The 27,900-nt window shown below is 40.8% G+C and overlaps 2 protein-coding genes across 2 annotated transcripts in view; one reads left to right on the top strand and one right to left on the bottom strand.

Moving 5' to 3' along the window:
• Positions 1–11: 11 nt before the first annotated feature.
• Tex28 (testis expressed 28) lies at positions 12–24,684 on the bottom strand. The gene is given in 7 exon segments (XM_055591775.1): positions 12–368; positions 1,171–1,212; positions 1,214–1,307; positions 22,605–22,842; positions 22,845–23,191; positions 23,193–23,311; positions 24,673–24,684. Coding segments are annotated over 7 exon segments (1,209 nt in total).
• Positions 24,685–25,497: 813 nt separating this feature from the next.
• The window catches only part of Tktl1 (transketolase like 1), an 18,481-nt gene continuing 16,078 nt past the window's right edge, over positions 25,498–27,900 (top strand). Inside the window, 1 exon segment of the mRNA XM_055591819.1 lies at positions 25,498–25,634. Within this exon segment, the coding sequence (XP_055447794.1) occupies positions 25,498–25,634 (137 nt within the window).

Here is a 27,900-nt window from a genome sequence, read left to right as displayed (position 1 = left end):
CTGCTTGCCCCTCAGTGTCCATCTAATGGAGGCTTACCGCCCTTGAAGTCTGGTCTCCACTTCAAGGAGAACAAGGCCTGCCAGTCCATGATGGAAATAATATTCTGCTTTTGCCAGGCTACAGTTCCAAAGCCAATAAGCACAAATACAGTGAACATGTGTAGGTAAGAGTTGAGCAGGGGCAAGGGGCAAGAACAAAAAGTAGAGATCAAGACCAAGAGGGTAGTGGTCAGGGTGAGAAGCAGGTTTATGAATCCGAACAAAAAGTCCTTGGATAGGGTTCCAAGGCTGGCCATCTTCTCTAGTTGAGTATCTTTCTGTAGAGTTTCTAGCAGGGTTATTCTGCTCTTGAAAGTGTCTATTACATCCTGTAGGCAACAAACACATATACTCACCAGAAGTCAGAAAAGAAATGTACTTATTTAATTTAGTAATTTATTTGCTTAGGGGTGCTCAAGAAGTGCTGTTGAGATGAATCTTTTGTTTTTGTGGATTTTTTTCCCCCTTCACTTTACAGTCCCTGCTGGCCTGAAACTTGTTATATAGACCAGGCTGTTCTCAAACTCACAGTGTTCTGCCTGCCTCTGCCTCCCAAGCCTTGGGGTTAAAGATGTGTGCCACCATACCTGATGAGTTGACTCTTTTAGGAGAGATAGGGAGAACTTCTAGGACATGCACAGCAGAGACAGATAGTTGTTGTAGAGTGTTGAGTTGATGAGTCCAGGTCCCTATCTACTGCTGAGACTGAGGACCTAGGTGAGAAAGGGCTAGTCAGGAACAGAAGTATGAGCTATGGGTATGGAAAGGACTGAGGGGCAGGAAGATAGACCCAAAGAAGAAGTTCCCAGAGGCTTTCCCTCTAGCAATGAAGACGCCCCAGCATCCCTTGGTATTTTCAGGCCTTACCCCTGAGCTATAGGTTCAGTGATTGTCCCTACAGGATGAGAAGCGCAATCCAAAGTTCCCAAAGCACTGTGTCTGCATGATGAGGAGTGGAGCTCATGCAGGCATGCAGGGTGGACACTGCTGACTTTAAAGTAAAGGTAGAGGTTACTACTGTACCAACAGGTCAGGCATAGCTGGAAGATCCTCTTATGCCTTAGCTTGGGAGCATCCAAATGCATTTATTCATCCCCAATGCCTTCTTCCCTTTTTCCCTGAGGCCCTCACCCATATTTCCTTGGCTCTTTCATAGGACAAGTAGACGATTTTTTTCTTCGGTGCATGCCAGATACTGTCTGAGGTAGCAAATCTCATCCAGGTATCTCTGCAAGTATCCATTCGCCTGTTCTTCCATCAGTAATTGTCTAGGAAGCAAGAGATAAAGCAACACTCCCTCAGTACCTTACTCAGAGCTCATGCTGGTAGCAAGATTTACTAACTGCAGCTAGATTTACTAACAACCCCCCCCCCCCCGCGCGCACCACCTACAATTCAGTTGAAAGGGGCTGCCTCCTCTACCTCTGCCTGGCAATACTTACACTGATAGATAGTATTTACAATTACTGTCTAGTAACAATTTTACCAAATGTGCCATAGACTAGGAAGTACAGAAATAAAAATTTAAGCTGCTGTATAGGCTATCAAATCCCCCAAATATTCCCAGGAACAGTGTTGCGGATGCAGTAGGTACTCCATGAGAGCATCTTTATTATACAGCATGGGCAGTCACAAAAGACCACACTGAGTAAACTTCCATTTGTATGCAATCCATAAACCTGAATCAAATGAGTGAGCGCCGAGAGCTGGGAATCAGAGTGACAAGGAGAAACTGCTGCAGGGTTTATTTTTTTCAGGGATGATTTTTTTTTAATGTAAAATTAGATAGTAGATTAAGTCTGAATATACTAAAACTCCACTAAAATTTGTATGCTTTTGAGGTGAGAGAAACAGAATCTCACCCTGTAGTCCTAGCTAGCCTGGAACTTGTGATCCTCCTGTTCCTGTTCCTGCTCCTGCCTCCCGAGTGCTAGGACTGCAGGCATGTGCCACTATGCCAAGCTGAACTGTATACTTTAAATGAGTGAAATGAATGGGTTATGGATTATAACTCAATAAAATTATTTAAATAAAAACAAACATTGGATTTTATTAATGGTCACACAACTCAATAACCTTAACCATTGAAATGCAATCAAAATGATTCTTTTTATGACATGCAAATTAAATCTTGACACAGAAAGAAAATATACTACCTGTTATGTATACAAACATAAAAAGAAAGTATTATAGGCACCCCATTCCATTCCCACAGCTTAACCTCTATCCCCAGACACTTGTGGTCACCTGGGACAGACAGGTAAGACCTCCATGTGCCTGCTGGGTGCCCCTGGGCGAACACAACAGCAGAAGTTATGCCATCCACCCTGCCAGCTTCATCTCCCAGATCACAGCCATGCCTGCATTCCCAGAGGCCTGGGACCATCAGAGAGCACCAGGTAAAACTTGCTACCCACCCCTTCCAGTTGGTCCCCCTAAAACATTTCCAACAGAGGTAAATTGCATCTTCCACCAAAGCTCCATTTTCTGGCCCACAACTCGGCCTGCATTACCTAAGGTCTGCTAATACAAGACATAACCAGATAGTTAAAGGCTAGTATAAGAACACAAACAAGAGCCAGGTCAATATGGCACCACCAGAGCCCAGGTCTCATACTACAGAAAAACCAGAATATCTTAACACAGCTGAAGCACAAGAAAATGACCTTACATCCCATCTTATGAAGATGGCAGGGGCCTTTAAAGAAGAAACGAATAACCCCCCTAAAGAAATATAGGAAAATACAATCAAACAGGTAGACGCCTTTAAAGAAGAAACACCATTAAATAGATGAAAGAAATGAACAAAACCATCCAAGAACTGAAAATGAAAGTAGAAGCAGTAACGAAAACACAATCTGAGGTAATCCTGGAGATGGAAAACCTAGGGAAGAGAACAGGAATTACAGACACAAGCATACAAGAATATAAGAGATGGAAGAGAGAATCTCAGAAGTAGAAGATACAATAGAAAAATGAATACAACACTCAAAGAAAATGTTAAATCTAAAATATTCATGACACAAAACATCCAGGTAATCTGGGATAATATGAAAAGACCTAACTACGAATAATAGAAAGAGAAAAAAGAATCCCAGCTCCAAGAACCAGAAAATATTTTCAACAAAACCATGGAAGAAAATGTCCCCAACCTAAAGAAAGAGCTGCCTATAAACATATAAGGAGCATATAGAACAACAATTATATTGAACCAAAAAGTAAAATCATCCCTTCACATAATAATCAAAACACTAAATGTACAGAATAAAGAAAGAATATTAAAAGCTGAAAAGGAAAATGGCCAAGTAACTTATAAAGACAGACCTATCAGAATTACTCCTGACTTCTCTGCAGAGACTCTAAAAGCTAGAAGGGCCTGGACAGATGTCTTGCAACCTCTAAGACACCTCAGGTGCCAGCCTAGACTACTATACCCGCAAAACTCTCAATCACCATAGATGGAGAAAACAAGATATACCAAGAAAAAAAACTAAACAGTATCTATCCACAAATCCAGCCCTACAGAAAATACTAGAAAGAAAACTCCGTCCCAAGGGAGGGTAACTACATCCAAGAAAACATAGGAAATAATTCCATACCAGCAAAAACAAAAGAAGGGAAGAAGCAAACACACACACTAACACGACCAACATTAAAATAAAAGGAACTAACAACCACTGGTGATTAACATCTCTCAACATCAACAAACTCAACTCTCCTATAAAAAGACACAGGCTTCTTTGCGACCACTTCCTCTTCTTAGGACTGCCTTGCCTTACTCATTCTTGATGTGACTTGATGTACAGGGGAGGGTTGATATGGAAAGGATGGGGCTCCCTGTTTCTGGAAGGAAAGGGAGAACAGAAATGGGGAGGAGGTGGGAAAGAGGTAGGGGACTGCCCTTAGGATATAAAGTAAATAAACTGAAATAATTTTTTAAAAAAGACAGGCTAACAGAATGGTGTGAAAACAAGATCCATCAATCTGCTGCATACAAGAAACAGACCTCAGCAACAAAGATAGACATTACCTCAGAGTAAAGGGCTGGAAAAAAGTTTCCTAAACAAACAGACAAAAGAAGCATCCTGGAGTAGCCATTCATGTATCTAATGAAATAGGCTTTCAACCAAAATTAATCAAAAGTGATGGGAAAGGACACTTTATACTCATCAAAATTTTGTCTCAATTCTGAACATCTATGCCCCAAATGCAAGGGTACCAAAATTAGTAAAACAAACATCACTAAAGATTAAATCACACACCAAACCCCACACATTAATAGTAAAAGACTTCAATACCCCATCTTTCACCAATGGACAGATTATCAAGACAGAAACTAAACAGAAAAATAATGAAACTGGTGGACATTGTGAATCAAATGGATCTAACAGGTATCTACAGAACAAAACACAAAAGAATATACCTTCTCAGCACCTCATGAAACCTTCTCCAAAACCGCCCACATAGTTGGGTACAAAGCAAGCCTCAACATTTACAGGCAAACTGAAATAACATGTTTTATTCTATCAGACAACCATGGGTTAAAGCTAGAGTTCAACAACAAAAGAAACAGCAGAAAGCCTACAAAATCATGGAAACTGAACAACTCTCAAAGACAACTGGGTCAGGGAGGAAATAAAGAAGTTAAAAATTTTCTAGAATTTAATGAAAATGAAGGCACAACATACCCATATTTATGGGACATAATGAAAACAGTGCTAAGGGGAAAAGTTCATGGCACTAAGTGCTTTCATGAATAAACTGAACATATCTCATACTAGCTATTTAAAAGCATACCTGAAAGCTCTAGAACAAAAAGAAGCAAACACACTCAAGAGGGGTAGATGGCAGAAAATAATCAAACTTAGGGCTATAATTCAATAAATTAGAAACAAAGAGTATAATACAAAGAATTAATAAAACCAAGGCCTAGTTTTTTGAGAAAATCAACAAGATAGACAAACGATTAGCCAAACAATTTAAAAGGCAAAGGGGAGTATAGTTCTTACTTCAAAAACCTGTACACCATAAAATTGGAAAACCTACATGAAATGGATGATTGGGTGTGGTGAGACAGGGTTCCTCTGTGCGGCTCTGTCTCTCCTGGATTCCATCTGTAGATCAAATTGGCCTTGAATTCACAAAGATCCACCTGCCTCTGCCTCCTGAGTGCTTGGATTAAAGGCATAAACCACTATGCCTGGCTCTGATTTTCGTGATAGATACCACTTACAAAAGTTAAATCAAAATCAGGTAAACAATTTAAACAGACCTATAGCACCTAAGAAAATAGAAGCAGTCATTAAAAGTCTCCCAATGGAAAAAAAAAGTAAGGAAAAAGAAGAAAAAAAAAAAAAGCCCTAGGCCAGTTTTCGTGAAGAACACTTTCTTTTTTTCTTTATACGTTTTTTAATTTTAAAGTTTTTTTAATTTTTATTTTTTAATATTAATCACAGGTTATTTGATTTGTATCCCTGCCATAGCCCCCTCCCTCATCTCCTCCCGGTCCCTTTCCAAGTCCACTGCTAGGGGAGGTCCTCCTCCATTTCCATCTGACCCTAGCTTATCAGGTCTCATCAGGACTGGCTTCAGTGTCCTCCTCTGTGGCCTATCAAGGCTGTTCCTCCCTCAGGGGCAGGGCGAGGTAAAGGAGCCAGTCCTTGAGTTCATGTCAGAAATAGTTCCTGTTCCCCTTACTAGGGAAACCCACTTGGATACTGAGCTACCATGGGCTTCATCCGAGCAGGGGTTCTAGGTTATATCCATACATGGTCCTTGACTATAGAAACAGTCTCATAGAGGACCCCCGTACCCTGATATATTTTGTCCTTATGGAGCTCCTGTCCTCTCCCAGTCATATTACCTCCCCCTTTTATCATATGATTCCCTGCACTCTCCCGAAGGTTTGGTTATAAGTCTCAGCATCTGCTTTGACACACTGCATGTCATGGTGAAAGAGGTTGCAGAAAGATTGATTGTAAGAGCCTGAGAACTAAGACACGTGCTTCAAAATAGTCAGAAGAAGAAGGAGAAGGAGGAGAAGAAGAAGAAGACAATGACACAAAGTGTTTGGGGAGTGCACCTAGTAATAGATGTGAAGAGTAATAAGGAATAAATATAATTAAGATACATGAACACTGGGCATGGTGGCATATGCCTGTAATCCCAGCACTCAGGAGGCAGAGGTAAGTGGATCTCTGCAAGCTTGAGGCCAGTATGGTCTACAGAGTTCCAGGAAAGCCAGGAAAGTTCCAGAGAAACCCTGTCTCAAAAAAACAAAACTCAAAACAAAACAAAACACAAAATCATGAAATGCTCTAAAAAATAAGCTAAATACTTAAAAAAATAAGTGGGTAGGTTTGAAGAAAATGGTCTGGGACTGATTCTGGAATCACTTTGTCCGAAGACAGAGTATCTCTGACACTTGGTTGGAGAAGTCATTGAATCAATTTGTGCCTTAAAGGTTAATAATAATAATAATAGCATTAAATTATAAGAATCTTACTAAATTTTGATAACTATGAAGTGGCAAGGTAAATATCTCAGAGGGTTAATGAAAACTAAAACACAGATAACACAGGAATGAGAAACTGGGAAGATGCCAGGAGTAAGTAATATCATGAAAGGCTAGCAAGGTTTTTGCTGAAACTATGGAACGAGATGACGGGAATAGAGTAGAGATCAAGGCTACTGTGCCTGAGGGTCTAATGGGATCCTCAACCTTTCAGCCAGACTGTGCTACCTATATTTCATGTCAACTGACAGCAGATTCATCAGCCGAACATCCTCTGTTCTCCCTCTTCCCTCATGAAGTCTTAGATGTTCCAGTCACCAGTTGGTGCCTACTGTGCTTTCTTTGTGAAAGAACCAGCAACTTCAGGCAGTGTGAGCCAGAATGAGCTGCAGAACTTGGCTAACTGAGGGCATTCCCATATGTAAAGGTCATATAAAGGAGGAGAAACCAGAAAAAAAGAACAAGACTAAAACCAGGAAAACTGCATTTTAAAAGTATGGCTGAAAGCAAGTAAAATTACACACAGCATTATCACAGTAAAATGAATGAACAGCAAAGCTGAGCAAATTTAAGGATAGCCAGAGATACACAGAGAAAACCTGTTTCTAAATAAACCCTATAAACTCCAAAAAATAGCCAGAGGAAAATAAAACTTATAATATTCAAAACACCACTGTGGCTGACCGAAGCCACACTTGGATACCACCTGAGAAAGGGCTGAGAGATAAAGAGAACAAGGTGACACGAAGAAGGACACCAAGTCATTGATCAAGGTGCTGATTTATTGAAGGGAGAGCCAACTATATAAAAGCAGGAGAAAACAAGGAACTTTCTCTATTGTAACATCCATATGCATCAGCTGGCAGCTTCTCCGAGGATTCACTCAAGGTTGCATGGAAGCAGCTATCTGGCTTCCAGGATAGCACAAGGTTGCACAGGACCAGCTATCTGGTTCCCAGGGTAGTGCAGTGCCTGCTTAATCTTGTTCCCAGGGACAGCACAGAGCTCATCTATCTTGTTCCCAAGAACAGAGCTCCCTCATGCAAATCTTGCCAAGGTCAGTCTTTCAGAGGTTGACTGACTGTCAAAGTCAGAAGGCAAAATTTTATTTACCAGAGACCACTACTCAAGCTCAGCACCAAATACACACTCCATTTTGGCAAATACGAATCCACTCTGGCTGCCACAATTCTTCCCTTTCAAATTAAAACAAAAGGACCGTGCCTGTCTTAGGTGGGGGTGATTCCCAATAAATACCTGACCCGTCATGGGAGAATCCCGCTTATAGGGGTTTTCCGTGTCTTAGGTTGGTAAATATCCGATCACCCAGAACCCGTCATTGACTAACCAGCCCATCACACAGGAAAGGAGAGGTTAAAGCTGACGTTTGAGCTGAGCAAGCCAAACCACCATCTGGGGCGAGGGATTTACAGCATGCTGCTGTTCAATGGCCAAAAGGACTTTGTGCGTGGTATCATTAAATCTAACCTGGCACTGTCAAGCTGAGTGGACAAATCTGGCAATTATAAAGATGAACGGTACCAAACCAGCCAAGCATACATAAATGAAAATCCAGGATGGATCAAGAAGCTTCTTAAAATGTTCCCAGACGTGTGTCAGGAAGGAAGAATCTAGATCCAGTGGCTCCACAACAATTTCCTGTAACTTAGTAAGATCATTAGCAAATTGAGCAGATAAATGTACAAACTCTGAATCCCATTGGCCCTTAATAAGAGCAGAAAGTTGTTGTCTAGCTAAAGACATGTTAGTAACAGGGAAAGGGGTAAGACAGAACTTACCATAATGAGGATCACAGGAATATTTAGACATGCTTTTTACTACTTCAATTTCTTCAGACAACAAATCTATTTGTTGTTCCAAAATGACTAGATGAAAATTATTATTAAGAAGCAATTGAGTTTGATAAGCAGTAACTGTGGTATTAACCAACTGATCTAATGCTTCAGCATTAATGGTATTCTGAGGAGCCACTGCTGCCGTAACTCCTCCTGTGAGGGTGGCTATAATAGCTGCTGTAATAGCCACAGTAATGCCAAAATCTCTTTTAAATCTAGTAACAGTCATAAATCCAACTTTATGATAATAATCTGGGGAAACAACTGGTACCCACAAGCTAGCAGGTGTTCTAATACTTCCTGCAAAAGGAAAAGTAATATTCCAACAGGAGGAAATTCTGCAAGAGGCTATAGAACTATTAATTTCTGCAGATACCAATGGACTATTAACTAGTAAGAATAAAAAAAGGTGGTTTTAAACAAACCTTAGCAGGAGAAAGAGTAAGATTAAGTTTTGAAGTTGCTGATAAAGGTTTGCCTGTAATAGCATTGAAACGCACAGTACCATTTTCTACAATGGTCGTGTTCAAAAAAGAGAGATCTAATATCCATGCAACTCAACTTTCCGCATAAGTAATATGGGCCCATCACCCATGGATACTTCATAGGTACGCCATTAGAATCAGCCACAGGGTCAGTGTGTTGTCTGACCCATAATCCTGGTTTATTCAATGCTTGCAAGGGCTGATGAGGAGATAAACAATAAACCCAGGGTAAAGGAAGACCTACAGAGGTAGAATAAATACTTCCTTCAGAGCAACTAGATAACTCTACCAAAGCAGGCTGATCAGTTAAATTAGAATAGCCAATGACAACTCAAAGGTCAATCAATATTAATTCATTTCCCAAATCTGGCTTTAGCTGATAAATATTGGCATGTTTTCCACAGTAAAGTTGAACACAAGGGAGATAAAGTTTAACATAAGAAGTCCAATAAATGAACCAGCAAGTTTAAAACAAACTGAATCAGTAAAATTGTAAAAACCCAGAAATACCTGTAGAAGCATCTACAGAAAAAAAAAAAAAAGGCAAACCTAAGCTATCATTGCTAGACTACAAGGCAGGAAACAAAGGTGCACTAACATGCACAGGGAGAACAATAGGGGGTTGGGCACTAGGGCCCAAAGATTTAATTCAGTCTTCACTGCATGAATCAGCTGCAGCAGGATCAGCAATATCACCACTTGAGGAATGATCTTGTTCCCTGATGTAATCCAATTGTCATACCAGTCTCTCTGGCAGCCATTGAGCAGCATCCTCATCCTGTGAAAAAACACAAACATACCCTCGTCCCCAAATTAAAACGGGGTCGGGGCCATGCCATGAATTATTTAAAGGATCCTTCCATTTAAACATGGCATAATGGCGTGCCATTTCAGGGTGCCAAAATCGGTCAGCCGTAGATTTGCCATGTTTGTCCAAGGTTAAAAAATTTAATATAAAAAGTACATGATTTACTTGAGCTCTGAATTAACAAGGAGGACATAATTCCCCCTTTTTTGTTTTTTGTAAATACATCTTAATGGTGGCATGGGCATGTTCAACCATGCCTTGGCCCAGAGGACTATAAGGAATACCTGTTACATGCTTAATATTTAATTTTTTTACAAAAAATTTAAAAAGGCTTGCTGGCATAAGCTGGTCCATTGTCTGTTTTAATTTGGTGTGGCACACCAAGAACAGCAAAAGCAGCCAAACAAAGGTATATAACGTGACGCGCAGCTTCTGCAGAATGCAAAGTAGCAAAAATAAATCCTGTACAGGTATCAACAGTTACATGAATACATTTTAATTTCCCAAATCCCATAAAATGAGTCACATCCATCTGCCATAGCTGACCTGGAGTTAGCCCTCAGGGATTAACCCCAAGATGAGGTACTGGGCAGAAGACATCACAATTGTTACATTTTCCAACAATTTCTCTGGCTTGTTCTTTGGTAAGGCCATAAGTTAAATGTAGAGAATGACTATTAAGATGATGCATTTCATGAGCCAATTGAGGTTTTTGTATAGGTGTTTCTTGAGCCAAGGTTATTAAGGCTTCATCAACAGTCTGTTTACCTAGAGCAAAAGGTACAGGGAGGCCAGAATGAGCTCTAACACGAATAATAGCAAAAGGATTATGACGGGCTTGAATAAGACCTTGAATTTGAGCAAACATTTGACTAGCACGAGTGGTAGAAAGGATCTGATCTGTTGTTTCAAGCTTGGGAATAGCTTGAGCAATATAAGCACTGTCAGTAAACAAATTAAAAGGCTCAAAAAAATGTTGTAGAACTGCATGGATGGCCACCAATTCTGCAAGTTGAGCGGATAACCCTGGAACTTGAAAAATAACTTTTTGTCCATTGACAGTATAACCAGCTTTTCCTTTAGCATTACCATCAGAAAAAATAGAGCAAGTATTTTTTAAAGGTTTATTTTTAACTATGGTATGAAAAACAACACTATGTAAAATAAAAAAAAAATAAATAAAAACTGAACAATTTTATTAGAAGGGTAATGATTATCTAGTTGTCCTGTAAATCCAGCCAAAGAAAGCAACCATTCATCTGAATTGGCATATAACCAATCAATCTGAGCTTTACTATATGGTATAATAATCTTGGAAGGCTCAGTTCCAAAGTAAGTCTTTGCCTGGGTGCGTCTGGCCACAATGACTTGGTCAATAGCCTCATAATATGGCAAAATTTCTTTATTGGGACTAGCTGACAAGTGGATCCACAATAGAGGATTAGATTGCCATAACAATCCAGTAGGAGTTGACTGTGTTTGAAATACAAGCAATAGAAAAGGAATGTCTGGATCCCAATATGTCACAAATTGATCTTCTAAAGCCTTTTCCGCTAACAATAATGCATCTCGAGCCCCTGGAGTCAATATTTGGGGGGAGGTAGGAGCTGTATCCCCTTTAAGAATATTGAATAATGGCATAAGTTGTCCAGTAGTTAATTTTGAATGTGGCCTAAGCCAATTTATATCTCCCAATAATTTTTGAAAGTCATTAAAGGTCAATAAATTATCTTTTATGATTTGTACTTTCTGATGTTTAATAGCTAGAGGAAATAAATTAAAGCCTAAATAACTATAAGTATCTCTAGTTTGTACCTTCTCTGGAGCAATTTTTAATCCCACTTGAGATAAAGCCTCAAACAAATCTGTATAACAAGCCATAACATCTTGAGCTATAGGAGAGGGTAATAAAATATCATCCATATAATGAATGATATAAATAGAAGGCCATTTTTTCTGTACTGGACTAATAGCATTAGCTACAAATTGTTGACATAAAGTACGACTATTTGCCATGCCCTGTGGCAACACTCTCCAATGATAATGTTTCATAGGTTCCTTGAAGTTAATAGAAGGGAGACTAAAAGCAAATCTATGACAATCCTCAGGATGCAAAGGAATGGAAAAAAAAACAGCAATCTTTTAAATCTAAAATAATTTTGTAAGTGTTTTGAGGAATCCCACTAGGTGATGGAAGTCCTGGTTGCAATGCTCCCATAATTATCATAGTTTCATTCACCTTTCTTAAATCTTGTAATAACCTAAATTTGCCAGATTTCTTTTTAATTACAAAAATGGGTGTGTTCCACAGTGAATTAGAGGTAACTATATGCCCTGTCTGGAGCTGTTCTTTAACCAAATCATGAGCAGCCTGCAATTTTTCAGTCGTAAGGGGCCACTAGTCAACCCATACAGGATCATCAGAGATCCAATCGATCTTTTCCGCATGGGTAGCAGGCTCTACAATGGCCCCTACTAAAAAGCCCCTAGGCCTTTTCTTTTATTATTTTTCTCAACAGTAATTGGTGAAGGAGCACCTTGAGACTCTTTTTCCATTCCTCATCCAGGGAGATGTCCTTGCTTAAGCATTTGTAATGTAACAGTGTCACTGGGTGAACACATCATAACTCCCATCTCTGATAATATATCTCTACCCCATAAATTAACAGGGAGGCCAGGAATAATGAAAGGTCTAGTATATCCAGAATTGCCTTCTGCATCACGCCAAAAAAGCAACTCTGCACTTTGTTCTGTATTTTGGGAATGCCCAATCCCTGCAGATGAGTAAGTGTAATTATTTTGACCAAGAAGCAAGCCATGCTTCCTGAGCTATGATGGATACATCTGCCCCAGTATCCAATAGCCCATTAAATCTCTTTTCTTTAATCCACACATCTAATTTTGGTCTATCCTTAGAAATTTGCTGAACCCAATAGGCTCCAGTAGATCCAAAACCCTTAGAACCTCTCTCAGGCTTAGCAACAGCAGTCTTCAGGGGCACTGTAGGAATCAACAATAGCTGAGCAATTCTCATATGTGCAGGAATGACTGAAATTCCATTAGGAGAAGCAGCCATAATTCTAATTTCTCCTTGATAATCAGAGTCTATAACTCCTGGATGAATTTGTAGCCCTTTAATGGTAGTGCTGCTATGTCCAATAATAAGTCCTAATGAATTTTTTTGGTAGGGGCCCACATATTCCAGTAGGAAGAGTCTGGACTCCCATTTCAGGTGTTAATACTGTGTAGGTGGTGGAACTGAGGTCCAATCCTGCACTTCCTGGGGTTGCTCTGATAAGGGAAGAAAGGGGTTTGAGGTGGTCTGAGGTACAAATTTCATTGCCCCATATACCTGATACTGGGAGTTCGGGTCCCGAGGCTGGCCCCATTTCCCGTTTTCTTGATTCTGTCCTTGGTAATTTTATCTTGAGCCTGGGATGGGTTGTCCATCCTTGTCAAATTTAGATTTACATTCATTGGCCCAATGTTTTCCTCGCTTACATCTAGGACAAATACCTGGAGATCGAGGTTGAGACTGCATAGGACAATTTCGTTTAATATGTCCAGTCTGCCCACAATTAAAACAACCTCTTTGCTTATTTCTTTGCATAAACATTTCCTGAACCATGACACCTTTTAAAGCAGCAGCCATAGCAAATCCTTGTTGATAAGCAGGACCAATGTCAGCACATAAACGAATATACCCAGACAGGTCAGTTTTGGCTCTATAGGGCCAAATGGCAGCTTTACAAGCTGGATTGGCATTTTCAAAAGCCAGTTGTTGCACAAACTGAATTCCCCCTTCTGGATCCCCAAAAATCTTACTTGCAGCTTTTAACAATCTGTCCACAAACTCCTGAAAAGGTTCATTGAATCCCTGTTTAATACTGGCTAATGCTGAACTCATTTCTCCTTTGGAGGGTAATTTTTGCCAGGCACGACAGGCTGCAGCTGTAATTTGAGTATAGACAGCAGGAGGGTAATTCATTTGATTATAATTTCCTTTATACTGTCCCTCTCCTAATAACATATCTTGATTCCAGGCAGGATTTCCAGATTGAACATTAAGTGTGGCAGTCCTGTGAGAAAATTCCCTAAAATCTGCTGACCACAGCAAATAGTCTCCTCCGGACAGTACTGCACTTGCAACAGTCTTCCAGTCTAAGGGAGTCAAGTTATTATCTGCTATGGTTTCAAAAAGAGCCACAGTAAAGGGAGCTGTAGGTCCATACTGTGAAACTGCTGTCTTTAATTCTTTAAGCTGTTTAAATTCAATACTGACATGTTGTCTAATTCTATTACCGTGTGGATCCATAACCTCTACCACCGGATATGTCATTGGAAACTCAGAAAAATCTTCCCCTTTTCTTTTTGCCCTGTCTATAACCTGTTCTATAGGTGACATAAAATCATGTCTCTTTTTAGTCTGTTTAAATGGAACCAACTCCTTGTAGGAGGGTGGGCCTCTAGCTTTAGGAAGAGGCCAGTCAGGCCTCTCTTCCTCTAAATCAGCCTCATCTTCTGTATCTGAATCTTCTTCCTCACTAGTATCATCCTCCCAAATTTTTTGTAATGCTCTCTGGGCTGACCCATAAAAGTTTTTCTTTTTTCTCATTTGAGGCTCCTTGTCCTTTTTAGTCTCATTCAGATCCACCCAATCATCTGGACCAGAAGATCCCTGAGACATTCTTTCATCCTCATGTTGGGACATTTTTTTCTTCCCTAACTTCTTGCAAGTGGGCTCTAACTGAGTCCATAGACTCCTTAGTATCTGCATCTGATTTTTCTGCCTTAAGAGCCTCATTTATTAAAGCCCACAATGCAAAAGTTGTAGCTCCAGTCTCTTGTCCTCTTAACCTTGTTCCAACTCGGTCCCACATGGCTAAATTTAAACTTCCACTTTCTGGAAACCAGGGACAAAAATAATCAACCTGATCCAAAAACTTTGCAAAGTTTTTGTTTTAAAATGTACTCCCCGTGTCTTAAGAACCTGTTTTAGGGATCTGATGAATCCCATCCTACTAGTTCCTTGTTCCATGACAGCCACCCAACTCTTACACACCAAGTCAGTTGATTTGTGTGCACTCCTGTGGTCCGTATAACTTGCCTCAGCTGATCTTTCTTCTCAGATCCCGGGGTTTCGGCACCACCTGTGGCTGCCCACAGCCACACTTGGATACCGCCTGAGAGAGGGCTGTGAGATAAAGAGAACAAGGTGACACGAAGAAGGACACCAAGTCATTGATCAAGGTGCTGATTTATTGAAGGGAGAGCCAACTATATAAAAGCAGGAGAAAACAAGGAACTTTCTTTATTGTAACATCCATATGCATCAGCTGGCAGCTTCTCCGAGGATTCACTCAAGGTTGCATGGAACCAGCTATCTGGTTCCCAGGGTAGCGCAGCGCCTGCTTAATCTTGTTCCCAGGAACAGCGCAGAGCTTGTCTAGCTTGCCAAGGTCAGTCTTTCAGAGGCTGACTAACTGCCAAGTCAGAAGGCAAAATTTTATTTACCAGAGACCACTACTCAAGCTCAGCACCAAATATGCACTCCATTTTGGCTAATTCGAATCCACTCTGGCTGCCACACACTACCATCAAAACAGCAGCAGCTAATTGACCAGCCTGATTCCATCTTAAAACTAGAAGCCATCTTATTACAAGGTCAAAATAAAGTCATTCCCTTTTTTTTTTTTTGTAAAACTTAAGTTTGACCAAGTCTTTACCCACTTTTTAAAATATGACGTTTCATATCCTATACCCTGATCATACCCTGACTTCCACCCTGATAAGATGTTCTGTCAAATAATTTTCAGATGTTCTGCCAAGTTCCTATACAACCAAAACCCCCTAAAAATCACTTAGCCTTGCAGTTTTTTTGAGCTATGTAGAACCCACTTTCTCCTATGTTCAATGCTATTCTTTCAATACTCACTTCAAGGAGGTATCCCTGTCTGATAGAAAATTCGACCAAAAATTTGGGCCAATAAGTATTTAGTCTTAATACTAAGACTTGTTCATTGGGATTAACACAGCCTTTTCAACACATACAAGGGAAGCAAGAATGGATTGTTTTCCATACGCATAGTATTTATGCCGGAGCCCACCACCAGAGTCCTAAGTGGGGAGTGAGGTTTGAAAGAAAATAAAAAATATCACACTACACACAAGATCAGTTCAAGAGGGCTGCCAGTAGAAATTGACCCCCTGGTTTATTCCACAATTCCTTTTTAGAGTCAGAACAAAGCACCTCAATATGATAAAGGGGTTCATTGAAAAGTCAAACTTGTTTACCTTGACCATCTGTCTGTGTGATCTTCACACAAACAAAAGGGAAGTAGCTAGCAAAACATCCTGCCTATCCCTGTCTCAAACAAAAAGGAAGTAACTTGGCAAAATATCCTATCTATCCCTGTCTCCAGGTGAAGGCCAGGGTGAAAACATGTTTTTCACTGAGAACTCAATAACAAAGTAGCCTGACAAACAAACAGCTCTCCACATATTTAAAATAAATTAAATTCTAACCCAGAATTCTATGTCTAGCAAAGATATACTTTAGAAATAAAATAGGGGTAAGATGGCTCTGCAAAAGGGGAAATAGAATAGACAGCAGAAGTGGATGAAGAGGGGGAACTGGGCAGGAGATGGAATGGGGAGGGAAACAAGGATGGGGATCAGATGTAGGGAGAATGGGGGTGGTAGGTGAGGGGATGGGAACAAGAAGGGAAACTGAGGGGAGACCTCTCTGTCAAAATGGAGGCCTGCAACAGGATAGGCTCCTGGGAGGATATGGGTGTTACTCTAGCTGAGACTCCTAATAGGGAGGACAAGAAGACTGAAGTGACTACCTCCTAGCCAGGCAGGACTAGTGAAAGGAGAAGTACAACAACCCACTGACAAAACCTGTGATCCAAAACTTACCCAGCCTACAAGAAGTTTAGGGATAAAGAGGGAACAAATATTGAGGGAAAGTCCAAACAATAATTGGCCCAACCTGAGACCCACCCTATGGTAGAGAGCTAATCCCTGACACTATTAATGGTGTTCTGCTATGCTTGCACACAGGAGCTTAACTTGACTGTCCTCTGAGAGGCTCGAGCCAACAGCAGATCAAGACAGATGCTGGGACTTGCAGCCAAGCATAGGTCAGGACCCTGGGCGTCTTGTGGAGGTGTTAGGGGAAAAATAATAGGACCTGGAAAGGACAGGAACCCCATAGGAAGACCAACATAGACAACTAACACACACCTATGGAGGATTATAGAGACTGAGACATCAACTAAGGAACATGCATGGTCTAGACCTAGGTACCCTGTATATATGTGGTCAATGGATAGCTTGGTCTTCATATGGGTAGCCTGGTGGGGGAGGGGGCTGTTACTAGCGTGGACTCTATTACCTGATTTTGGATCACTTCCCCCTGACAACACTGCCTGGCACGGCCTCAGGGGATGAGGATATGCTCAGTCCTGATGCAACTTGATGTGCTAGGGAGGATTGACAGTGGGGAGGGGCTACCCTTTTCTGGGAGGAAAGGGAGAAGAAAAGGGGAAAAGAGAAGAAGGAGGAGACTGGGAGGAGAGGAGGTAGGGGCACTCTTGGGATATAAAGTAAATAAAATTAAATTAAATTTAAAAAAAGATGGCTCTGAAGGTAAAGGCAATTGCTGCCAAGCCTTACCACCAAAGTTCAATTCCAAATGGTAGAAGGAAGGAACAGACTCCTGAAATTTTTCCTGTGACCTCCACATGTGCCCACATACACATAGAAATAAATAAATAAATGTAATAAAAACTTTTTATTAATTAATTCAATTTACATCTCCATCATAGGCCCCTCACTCCTCTCCTCCCAGTCCCACCCTCCCTCCCGCATCTCTTTTCCCCCCACCCAGACACCCCAGCTCATCTATTTATGTGAGGACTGAGTTCTTCTTCCTCCCCTGTGGCCTTGTAGGGAAGTCCCGTCAGGGGAAGTGATCAGAAAGCAGCCAACATAGTCCATGTCAGAGATATCCCCCACTATCCTAAGTAGTGGGCCCACATGAAGCCTAAGGTGTCCATTAGACTTATCTTCTTAGGGTCTGTGCACTGTAGTGTGTCTATCCTGTACTATATGACTAAAGGAGAAAGAGAACTGAATATAAGCATTCATCATTCTTTGCTTTCTGGCTTTCTTAGCTCCTTATGCCATGAGTTCCCTGAAATGATGAACTTTACCCTCAAACTGTGAGACAACATAAGCTTTTTCCCTTAAGCTGAGTTTCTCAGTATTTTTTAAATTGCCTCAAGAAAAAAAAAAAAAGTAACTTATACATCAACCCCTTGGCAGCACTCCAGGATGAGGAAGCCAAACATTTCATGGAAAATAAATGTGAATTATAGAGAGCTAAAGAAAATAAAGCCTCTCACCCACACTGCTGTAATCTACAGTGCTGCTTTTTAACTTTTTTTAATGTGCATTGTTGTTTTCCCTGCATGTATGTCTGTGTGAGGGTGTCAGATCCTCTGGAAGTGGAGTTACAGACAGTTGTGAGCTGCCTTGTGGGTGCTCGGGATTGAACCTGGTCCTCTAGAAGAGCAGCAGTGCTCTTAACTGCTGAGCCATCTCTCTAGCCCTACATAGCTATTTTTAACAAAGTACTGTTTCAAGCAATAGGACGATCTTGCTCTTCTTCCTCTCTCTCTCCTCTCTCCATCTCTCTGTCTCTGTGTGTGTGGGTGTGTGGGTGCGCATGAGCACAGGCCGAAGCTTGAATTTACAAAAGCCAGAAGCCAATCTTGGGTCTAGTTCCTTAGGCACCATCCACCTTTTTTTGTTTTTGTGATTTTGTCTTTGTGTTTTGAGACAAGATCTCTCAGTGGCCTGGAATTGGCCAAGTAGGCTAGGAAGCCTGGCTACTTAGCCCCAGAATCCATTTCGGTAGCGGTAGCTGTATATGTTGTCACAGGCCTGTAATCTCATACTTAAGAGGTGGAGGAGCAGTAAATCAAGATCATTTTCAACTAAGTAGCAAGTTTGGGGCCAGTCTTAGATATAGTAAAGAAATTACAATAGCTCCTTTTGAAAACAGATTTAACTTTGTTAAATATCATCGAACTTTCAGTTTAAAAATCTAAGTAGGAGCCAGGCACAGTGGCACACACCTGTAATCCCAGAACTCAGAGAGGAAGAGGCAGATGGGATCTCTGTGAGTTCGAAGGCAGCCTGGTCTACAAAGTGAGTCCAGGAAAGCCAAGGCTCCACAGAGAAACCCTGTCTCGAAAAACAAAACAAAAAATCTAAGTAGGGTCTGGAGAGATGACTCATTGTTAAGAGCACTGGCTGCACTTTCAGAGAACCCAGGCTCAGATTGTCAGCACCCACATGGTTGCTAACAGCCTACTTCCAAGGGATCTGACACCCTCTTCTGGCCTCCATGTCCCTGCATATATATAAAGCAGACATACATGCAGGCAAAATAGCCATTCACATAAAAATTCTTTTTTAAAAAAAAGCTAGTGGAGCACAAGTCTTCAAATAAGGCAGCTAGCAGCATTTTTCCATGGTTTCTGTTTTAAACTCCTGCTTGAGTGCTTGCCTTGACTTTTCTCAATGATGGATTGTGACATGGAAATGTAAGCTAAATAAATTCTTTCTTCTTCTACGGTAGTTTTGGTCAGAGTGTTTTATTACAACAACAGAAAATAAGTTTGAACACAGGGTCTGTCACTGAACCTAGAACTCATTGATTTTTTTTAACACTAGCTAGTCACCAAGCTCCAGTGATTCTCCTGTCTCTCTTCCCCCAATACTGGGGTTACAAGTGTGCACCATCATGCCTGGATTTTTATCTGGGTGCTGAGGATCTGAACTCAGGTCTACATACTTAAACAGCAAGTACTTTACCCAATGAGCCACCTCCCTATCCCATAAAAGAAACAATGCCAACATCTATATGGAAGTATGAAAGACCCCATATAGCCAAAGAAATACTGATCAAAAAAAGAATAATGTTGAAGGTATTACTACACCTAGTTATAAGTCATACACTAAAGAACTATAGTAAGAAAAACAGCATGGTACCCACACAAAAACAGACATGTAAACCAGTGGAATTGGATAAAAGACACAGATATAAACCCATGCAGTTATAGACTTCTGACTTTTGAAAATAATGCAAAAAATGCGTACGTTAGAGAAAAAGAGTCTCTTTAACAAATGGTGCTATTTTCATAGAATAATGAAATTAAGCCCTTATCTCTCACCCAATTTTTAAAAGAAATCTATCTCAGGCTGGAGAGATGGCTCAGAGGTTAAGAGCACTGGCTGCTCTTCCAGAGGTCCTGAGTTCAATTCCCAGAAACCACATGGTGGCCCACAACCATCTCTAATGAGATCTGGTGCCCTCTTCTGGCGTGCGTGTGTACATGCAGACAGAATACTGTATACATAATAAATAAATCTTTTTTAAAAATCAATCTCAGTGCTCGCTTCGGCAGCACATATTCTAAAAATCAATCTTAAACGGATCAAAATGAATCAAAAACCAGAATATAAAGACCTGAAACGCTGACACTATAAAAGGAGATCATAGAGAAAATCCTTTAAGATTAGGCATAGTCGAGGACTTTCTGACTAAGGCCATATTATCTCTGGAAATAATAAATAATGCAAACAACTAGGCAATGGTGACACATGCCTTTAATCCCAGCACTGGGGAGGCAGAGGCAGGTGGATATCTGAGTTTGAGCCAGCCTGGTCTACAGAGTGAGTTCCAGGACAGTCAAAGCTACACAGAGAAACCCTGTCTCAAAAAACAAAAGAAAGAAAAAAAGAGAGAGAAAGAAAGAAAGAAAGAAAGAGAAAGACAGAAAGTGACAAATGGGCCCTCTTAAAAGTAAAAAGCTTCTATACAGCAAAGGAAAGAGCAAATGAGTGAAGAGATACTCTATAGAATGGGAGATCTTTTCTAGATATATATATCTGACAGATGATTAATATCTTCAGTATACAATGAATTTTTTAAAACTTAACAAAAGAAATCAAGCAGCTGGGAGCAGTAGCACACACTTGTAATCCCAGCCCTCAGAGAGGCAGAGGCATCTCTGTGAGTTCGAGGTCAGCCTGGTCTACAAAGCAAATGCAGGAAGACTACACAGAGAAACCCTGTCTTGCGGGGGGCGGGTAGGAAGAAAGAAAAGAAAAAAAAAACATTTGGGTCTGGTAAGACAGCCCAGTGAGTAAGCACTTTTCTGTTGGACCTTTGGGACCTATATGGTGGAATGAGAGAACCAACCCTTGCAAACTGTCCTCTGACATTCACACATGTGCTGTGGTATGCATATGCACACACACACACTCATAGAGTGCATAAATGTAAAACATTAAAATAAAAACAACTCAATAAATTGGCTGATATGAACAGATGGTTCCAAAGAAATGAAATGTAACATACCATATAAACCAACAAACATAAAAAAAAAAATGTTCCACCTTAGTGCAAATCAGAAGTAGACCGAGACTGTGGAACAACTGTCAGAAAGAAAAACAAATAATACCAAATGCTTGTGACGATGTACGCAAAAGGGATTCCTTTTATACTGTTGTTTGAGATATAAACTACATCAGCCAGTATGGGGATCATCATTAAGGAGGTTTTAAAAAAATAAAAAATAAAAATAGGGCTGGGCATGGTGGCTCATACCTTTAATCCCAGCACTGCAAGGCAGAGGCAGATGGATCTCTGAGTTCAAGGCCAGCCTGGTCTACAGAGAGAGTTCTAGGACAGCCAGAACTACACAGAGAAACCCTGTCTCAAAAAGAAAGAAAGAAAATAAAAATAAAAACCTAAAACAATGCATAAAATCATGTATGAAATGAAGGTGAAAACAAAATTGTCTATGAAGACAGACAATGAAAATAATAATAGTAATGAAACACCTATTTCTCAGGTTACTTAATGATGGATTTTTTTTATTATACTCATTAATTTTTCCTTACAAATTCTTAGACATAAATGCTCTTAACAGGCCCTGGGAAAACCCAATGCAGTGGTTCCCATTTGCCTCTTCTTCCTTGTAAGTATAGGCACTAAAATGACTGCAGAGTCCTTATTTTCATGAACACACTAAGACTGTTGGATAATCGAAGCAACCTCTCCCTCTCTTGCTAGGTTGTTGATGGGGATTTGTATTAATTTATCATTGACTACAGTGAAGGTGACATGAGACGAAGCAAGATGCCTAAGGCTGGTAGAGAACTAGAGAAGGTGCTCAACAGAAGTGGAATGAATCCATTCAGGGATTGAATTGATATATTTTGTTAATGTTTTGAGACAGGGTCTCTACTATGTATTGAAGACTGGCTTTGAAATCACTACATAGCGAATGCCTAGCTTGCCTCTTTAAGTTAGTGGACCCCTGTTTTGTCTTAGAGAAAAAGAAATAAATTCAAGCCACAGAACACTGAAGAGAAAGAACTCACAAAAGGTAGTCACTTTTGAACTGAATATCCAATACATCCAGTGCTTGACATACTCCAGTTCCGACTTGAGTCCTGACAAATTTTCCCATCAAATGGGACATAGGGGACATTGTCTCTCTAATATGGTATGCTTAGGCTCCCACTGCATCTGGCTGCCTCTATTGCTCCATCGCACCAAGTAGAGTGCCTCGCAGGTACTCCAGCTATCGCCTATTTAACCAGCAAAGGACAAAGTTTGGCATTGGGCAACAAAAAAAGAACCATTCATTCCACTGTAGGTAATAGCCACCAAAGAGAAGTACAGACCTGCTGTTTTCAACTGTCCTCATCCTGACTCTGTCCCTGGCTCCTTCTCAACCCTTCACAGGTGAAACCTGAATTATCTCTTGACCGCTTCTTGTCTTGGAAGCCAAGGTGTAATAAGGGGCTTTCCTCACCTGGATTTCTTTTCCTGGCCTGACTCCAGTATCTCCCACACATCAGTCCCATGACTTTCCTTGAGGCTTTGATGGGAGACCCGAAGGCTAACATGAACCTTCCTGGGTTCTGTCAGTTCTTCCTTCATCTTCTGCAACAGCAGCTCTTGTTGCCAAACCATATACTTTTTGTCTGAGGATTTCCTCTGCTGCATGCTTGACAAGTGACTCTTCTGAGTGGAGGGCCTAACAATGTTGATGGCGGGCTATCATCCCCACCTGGCTTGGACAACTTGGAATATAAGATCTTCACAGCAGGCTGTTTATGGCTGTTCACACCACTGCCCACTTTCAACACTAAGCTTCTGGGGCTGCGGCCCTCTTCCAGCTCCTTCAGCTGCAGGTGACACTCATAGAGCTTTCATCCTATGTGAGCAACAGTGGTAGAGGTGTGCTGCCTCTCGAAGGCCTGTTGGATGTGTGGGGCCTCGTGGTGGTCAGCTTTGGAAACCAGCTTGAGGTAGCTCATGGTCTTCTCATCCCTACTGGCCTTCTCCACTCTCAGCTGCTCTGAGAGGTAGAAGATTTGATGTTTGACACTTGCCCTCAAGCTCTCCATCTGAAAAGCTGGTGTGACTGCTAGGGCAATCCTCATGGGAGGAGGACAAGGGCCTGTAGGAAGGCACATTGGAGGGAAGGGTTGCACTTGGGCTCTTGGTGCTTTCCACCTGCATTGGGAAACAAGAAAACATACAACAGGTGCTCGGTGAGCTTCAAATAGAAGATTTGAACACATACGGATTCACTTCAGAAAAACACATGTGTTTGATTTCTGTAATCAAGACAGGCCCAATGCAGGCTATGGGGAGATGGGGTTAATTTTTTGGGCCCCAACTCCCTCCTTTTCAACACCTACTACTTGATAGTACCCTACTACAAACTTCAGATGGGTAGAATCTGCCCTCTACATCTGCCTCACCTGGTCTTGAACCTCTCTTCCTATTATATCTTCCAAGAATTACTGATAATGTCCCTCATTTATAAGGGGCTGTCATTATAAAGTAGCAGTAAATTTATTATCATTAATAAGTTTGCCCCACACATTATTTACTGAGCGTTAGTGAGACAAGCTAGGCAGGGAGTCTTGTACAGCAAAGGACATAAACTACAACTCCGAGGAATGTGAAGGGATATTACAAGCATAACGTTGAACAGAAGAAACCAAACAGAAAACGTCATATGATGTCTGGTTCTGTTTGGATAAATTTTAAGAGCATGCTAAAAAAAAAAATAAAGTAACCTTTTATAAGGATTCTACAGAAGCAATAAAGTATAAAAACAAAGCCTAGTCATGAGTAGCATAAGCATCAGGGTGAAGACTTCCCTGGAGGTGGAAGAAGGGAGTTGTGACCGTAAGGGAGGTAGAGACTACAGTGCTTGGTCTGGAGAGAAGTTATTTGTATGTTTACCTTATCATTATTTCTTAAAATATATGTTTCTGTTTTCTGCACCTTTATGTGCATATGCCAGATTCTGCAATTTAAAAATGTTTAAATGTTCAATATATGAATTTAGCAGTAGAATTTATATGAATAGAGAAAGCTTATAAACAGTAAAACAAAGCTGGTAAAAGGGGGCCTCTGGAATCCAGCACAAAGGTGTAAAGAAATAGAAACTTTTAAAAGGAGAAACAGAAGACAGGATGAGGAAATCAAACAAAAATCTCACAGAAGACAGAATGAATACTTGAAAATTTAATCCAAAAGAACTTTTCAGAACTAATGAAAGTCACAAATCTACACATTAAACAGCTTAATAAATCCCAGGTAGGAAAAAAAACAAAACAAAACAAAACAAAAAAACCTCAGAAATAGATCTGTATCAAGAGACAAGATATTAAAACCAGGCCCCGCATGGTGCTTTACACCTGTAGTTCCACCACTCGGGGACGCAGAGGCAGGCAGATCGCTGTGAGTACAAGACCAGCCTGGTCTACAAAGCAAGTCCAGGACATCCAGGGCTACACAGAGAAACCTTGTCTCGAAAACACAAACAAAAGATTAAAACCAAAGAGGGAAAAATATTTTACCTTTAAAACCATGACTTTTCAACTGCAATCTGACTTCTTGACAGCATCAATAAAAATATAGCTGAATAGTATCTTTAATACCATAGAAGATACACTGTTGGAGAAAAATAAAGTCAGATTCAAAAAAATTGGAATATGGTGATAACATGTGAATATCAACATCACTATTACAACTATTTTAAAGTGCATGCTTCAGTTTCACAACATTTACTACATTCTCTACATCTCCAGTCACGACTACCCTCTAATTAGAGAACTTTTTTCATTGCCTCCAAAGGAAAACTGTACCTGAACATTGGGGTAGTCCCTTCGAGCAATTAATAACCCAAAGAAAAATATAAAGAAATAGAATTAGTTTGACTAGTGTTGAAAATGAAAGTGACGGATTTGAAATGGCCACACAGAAGCAGCGGATAGTCTGTGGCAGAGGGGTAAACGTGTAATGAAAAGCATACACATCTATGGAAAGCAGAAGGATACATGAAGTAAAGTGATCACGTGCAACAACAGAAGACTACACATGCAGTTAGCGTGGTGGAAGACTACATGCACAACAACAAAAGAGTGTGTGGCGGAGGGATACATACACACCTATATATGTGTATATATTTGGCGGGAGACACATATAACCGGAAAAGGCTTTTAACCGAGTCACGGACTTGTGGCGGAGGAATGGACAAGCAGAGTTGAGGCATATATGTGGAGGGATCCCTCTATGCCAGGGTAGGGTAAGTCCATGTCAGGGCGGGGCAAGCCGGGGCTTTTTGAGTGAGCTGCAAGGCGGAGACTGCCATTTTGTGCAGTAGGGAACAATGAGGCGGTACAATGTCGGAGGCTCAGGCGAGCCATGAGACGGCCCACAGCCCTAGGCTTGATGAGAACACGTTGCAGGTGTTTCGGGACATGGCCAAACGTTGCCTACGAATCCGTTCCATCAGGGCCACAAGTACCTCGACGACAAGGTAAAGCTGCCTGGAAAGGCCTTACCATGCGGTTCTTTGGTCCTTACTGAAGCTGTGACATCAAGGGAACCTGCCGTTATCCTCCTTTTCTGCAGTAGGGGGTCATCTGCTGCCTCTAGATGCGTATTAGTACAGTCCTCTTCAGCCCTGTAGGTAGGGGTAGTCTACCCCTGACCACATTGTGGCCAAGGCTGTAGAAGCCCAAAAGACCTCCATAGTAAAGAAAAATCTAGAACCATACTGGGTGAATAAGCGGTGTTCCCTGGCACTTATTAAGGTAGCTGGCATTTTATCACGGAATGGATTTTTGTGTATAGGTAGTTACAGTGGAATTGGGGCTAGTCATGCCTGAGCGGCAGTTGTAGGACATTAGGGTGAAAAACACATCAGGCTCTGTGGAGAGCATACACCAGAGGGGCAGTGCTCTAGGAGATGGGGCAGGAAACAGGAAATGTGAGAGATACCACACAAAGGGTGTGCTTTCAAAAAAGAAATATTTGGTGGCTCGTAAAAAAAAAAAATGGTTAGTGGATTTGCTGATATTTGTTGAGGGTAATCTTGCACCGATATTGATAGTTTTTTGCTTTTTGTTTTGTTTTGGGGGGTTGGTGTTTTTGTGTGTGGGCAGGATTCAGAACGGGGTTTCTCTGTGTAGCCCCGGTTGTCCTGGACTCTCTTTGTAGACTAGGCTGGCCTCAAACTCAAAAAGAGATCCTCCTGCCTCTGCCTCCCAAGTGCTAGAATTACAGGCATGCCGTGTCTATAGTTTTTGTTTGTTTTCTGTGTGGCCCAGGCTGGCCCTGTACTAGATACAAGGGATTCTCCTCCCTCTGCAGTATTTGGAATTAATGCCAGCAACATACTTGTGCACAATTTTTCTTCACAGTTTTTCCTTCCTTTTTTTTAATGATTTTTTTTTTTTTTTTTTTTTGCATGGGCGGGGAAGGTAGTTAGTCTTTTGTTTATTTTTTTTAATAGGGTCCTTTTACGTGGCCTCTGCTGTCTTGGAATTTAAAGTGTAGACCAAGCTGACCTTGAATTTACAAAGATTCTCCTTACTCTGCTTCCTGAGTGCTGAGATTAAAGGCACACACCACTACATCTGCTTGCCCACAGGTTTTCAATAACTAAACTGTTCAGACTTCCTAATACTGACAAGGTCTTGCTAGATATTCTCTTTTTAGGAATTTTTTGGTTGTTTTTGAGACAGGGTTTCTCTGTAGCCTTGGCTATCTTGGACTCATTTTGTAGACCAGGCTGGCCTCAAATCCACAGAGATCCACCTGCCTCAGAGTGCTGGGAATAAAGGCGTGTGCCACCATGCCTGGCTTCTAGGAATTTTTTAACTTATTTTTATTAACAGGTTCTTTTAGGATATAGTTGTTCACATTATTGTTAAATTTCTTGTTCATTTCTGTAGGGGTGACAGAATAGCCGCATTTTCACTTTGTGAGTTATTTCCGTCTTTTCACAGTTTTGCTTTTTCTAACTAACCAAAGCTTTGTTAATCTTTTGCAAGGACCAACTTTGGATCCTGTGGGTTGTATTTCAGTGCAAAGCAGTCGCCTAGCGTACCCAGAGCTTGATCATCAGCATTGCAGAAAAAAATAAATAAGTTTAATTCTGTAGATTTTCTCCTCGTTTGGTTGAATAATTTTTTAAATTTGTTTATTTATTTTATTTGTATGAGTGCTCTGTTTTCAAGCACATCAGAAGAAGGAATCAGATTCTATTACAAGTGGTTGTGCCCAGCTATTCTTTCTTCACTTCAAGGCTTTTCCGTTTAGTTCTTTAGTAGTTCCTTAAGTAGTTAAGTGAGGTTGTTGTTTAGAAATTGTCAAAAATAAGGGGTGCTGCCTTGCCAGGCCACAGAGGAAAACAATGCAGCCAGTCCTGATGAGACCTGATAAGCTAGGGTCAGATGGAAGGGGAGGAGGACCTCCCCTATCAGTGGACTGGATGAGGGGTGTGGGAGGAGAAGAGGGAGGGAGAGTGGGCTTGGGAAAGGATGAGGGACAGGGCTACAGCTGGAAAACAAAAGTGAATAAATTGTAATAAAATAAATTTTTTAAAAAATTAACTGTTAAAAAAAGCTGGGCATTGGTGACACACGTCTCTAATCACAGCACTTGGGAGACAGAGGCAGATGGATCTCTTGTGAGTTCAAGCACAGTCTGGTCCACAGAGTTCATGCTAGAACACTGTGTGTGTGTATATATATATATATATATATATATATATATATATATATATATATATATATATA

Source organism: Psammomys obesus, unplaced genomic scaffold (assembly GCF_907164565.1).
Source record: "Psammomys obesus unplaced genomic scaffold, mPsaObe1.curated_primary_1811, whole genome shotgun sequence".
NCBI lineage: Eukaryota > Metazoa > Chordata > Mammalia > Rodentia > Muridae > Psammomys > Psammomys obesus.
Note: the sequence above shows the minus strand (reverse complement) of the source record. Positions and strands in the feature narration are given on the sequence as shown.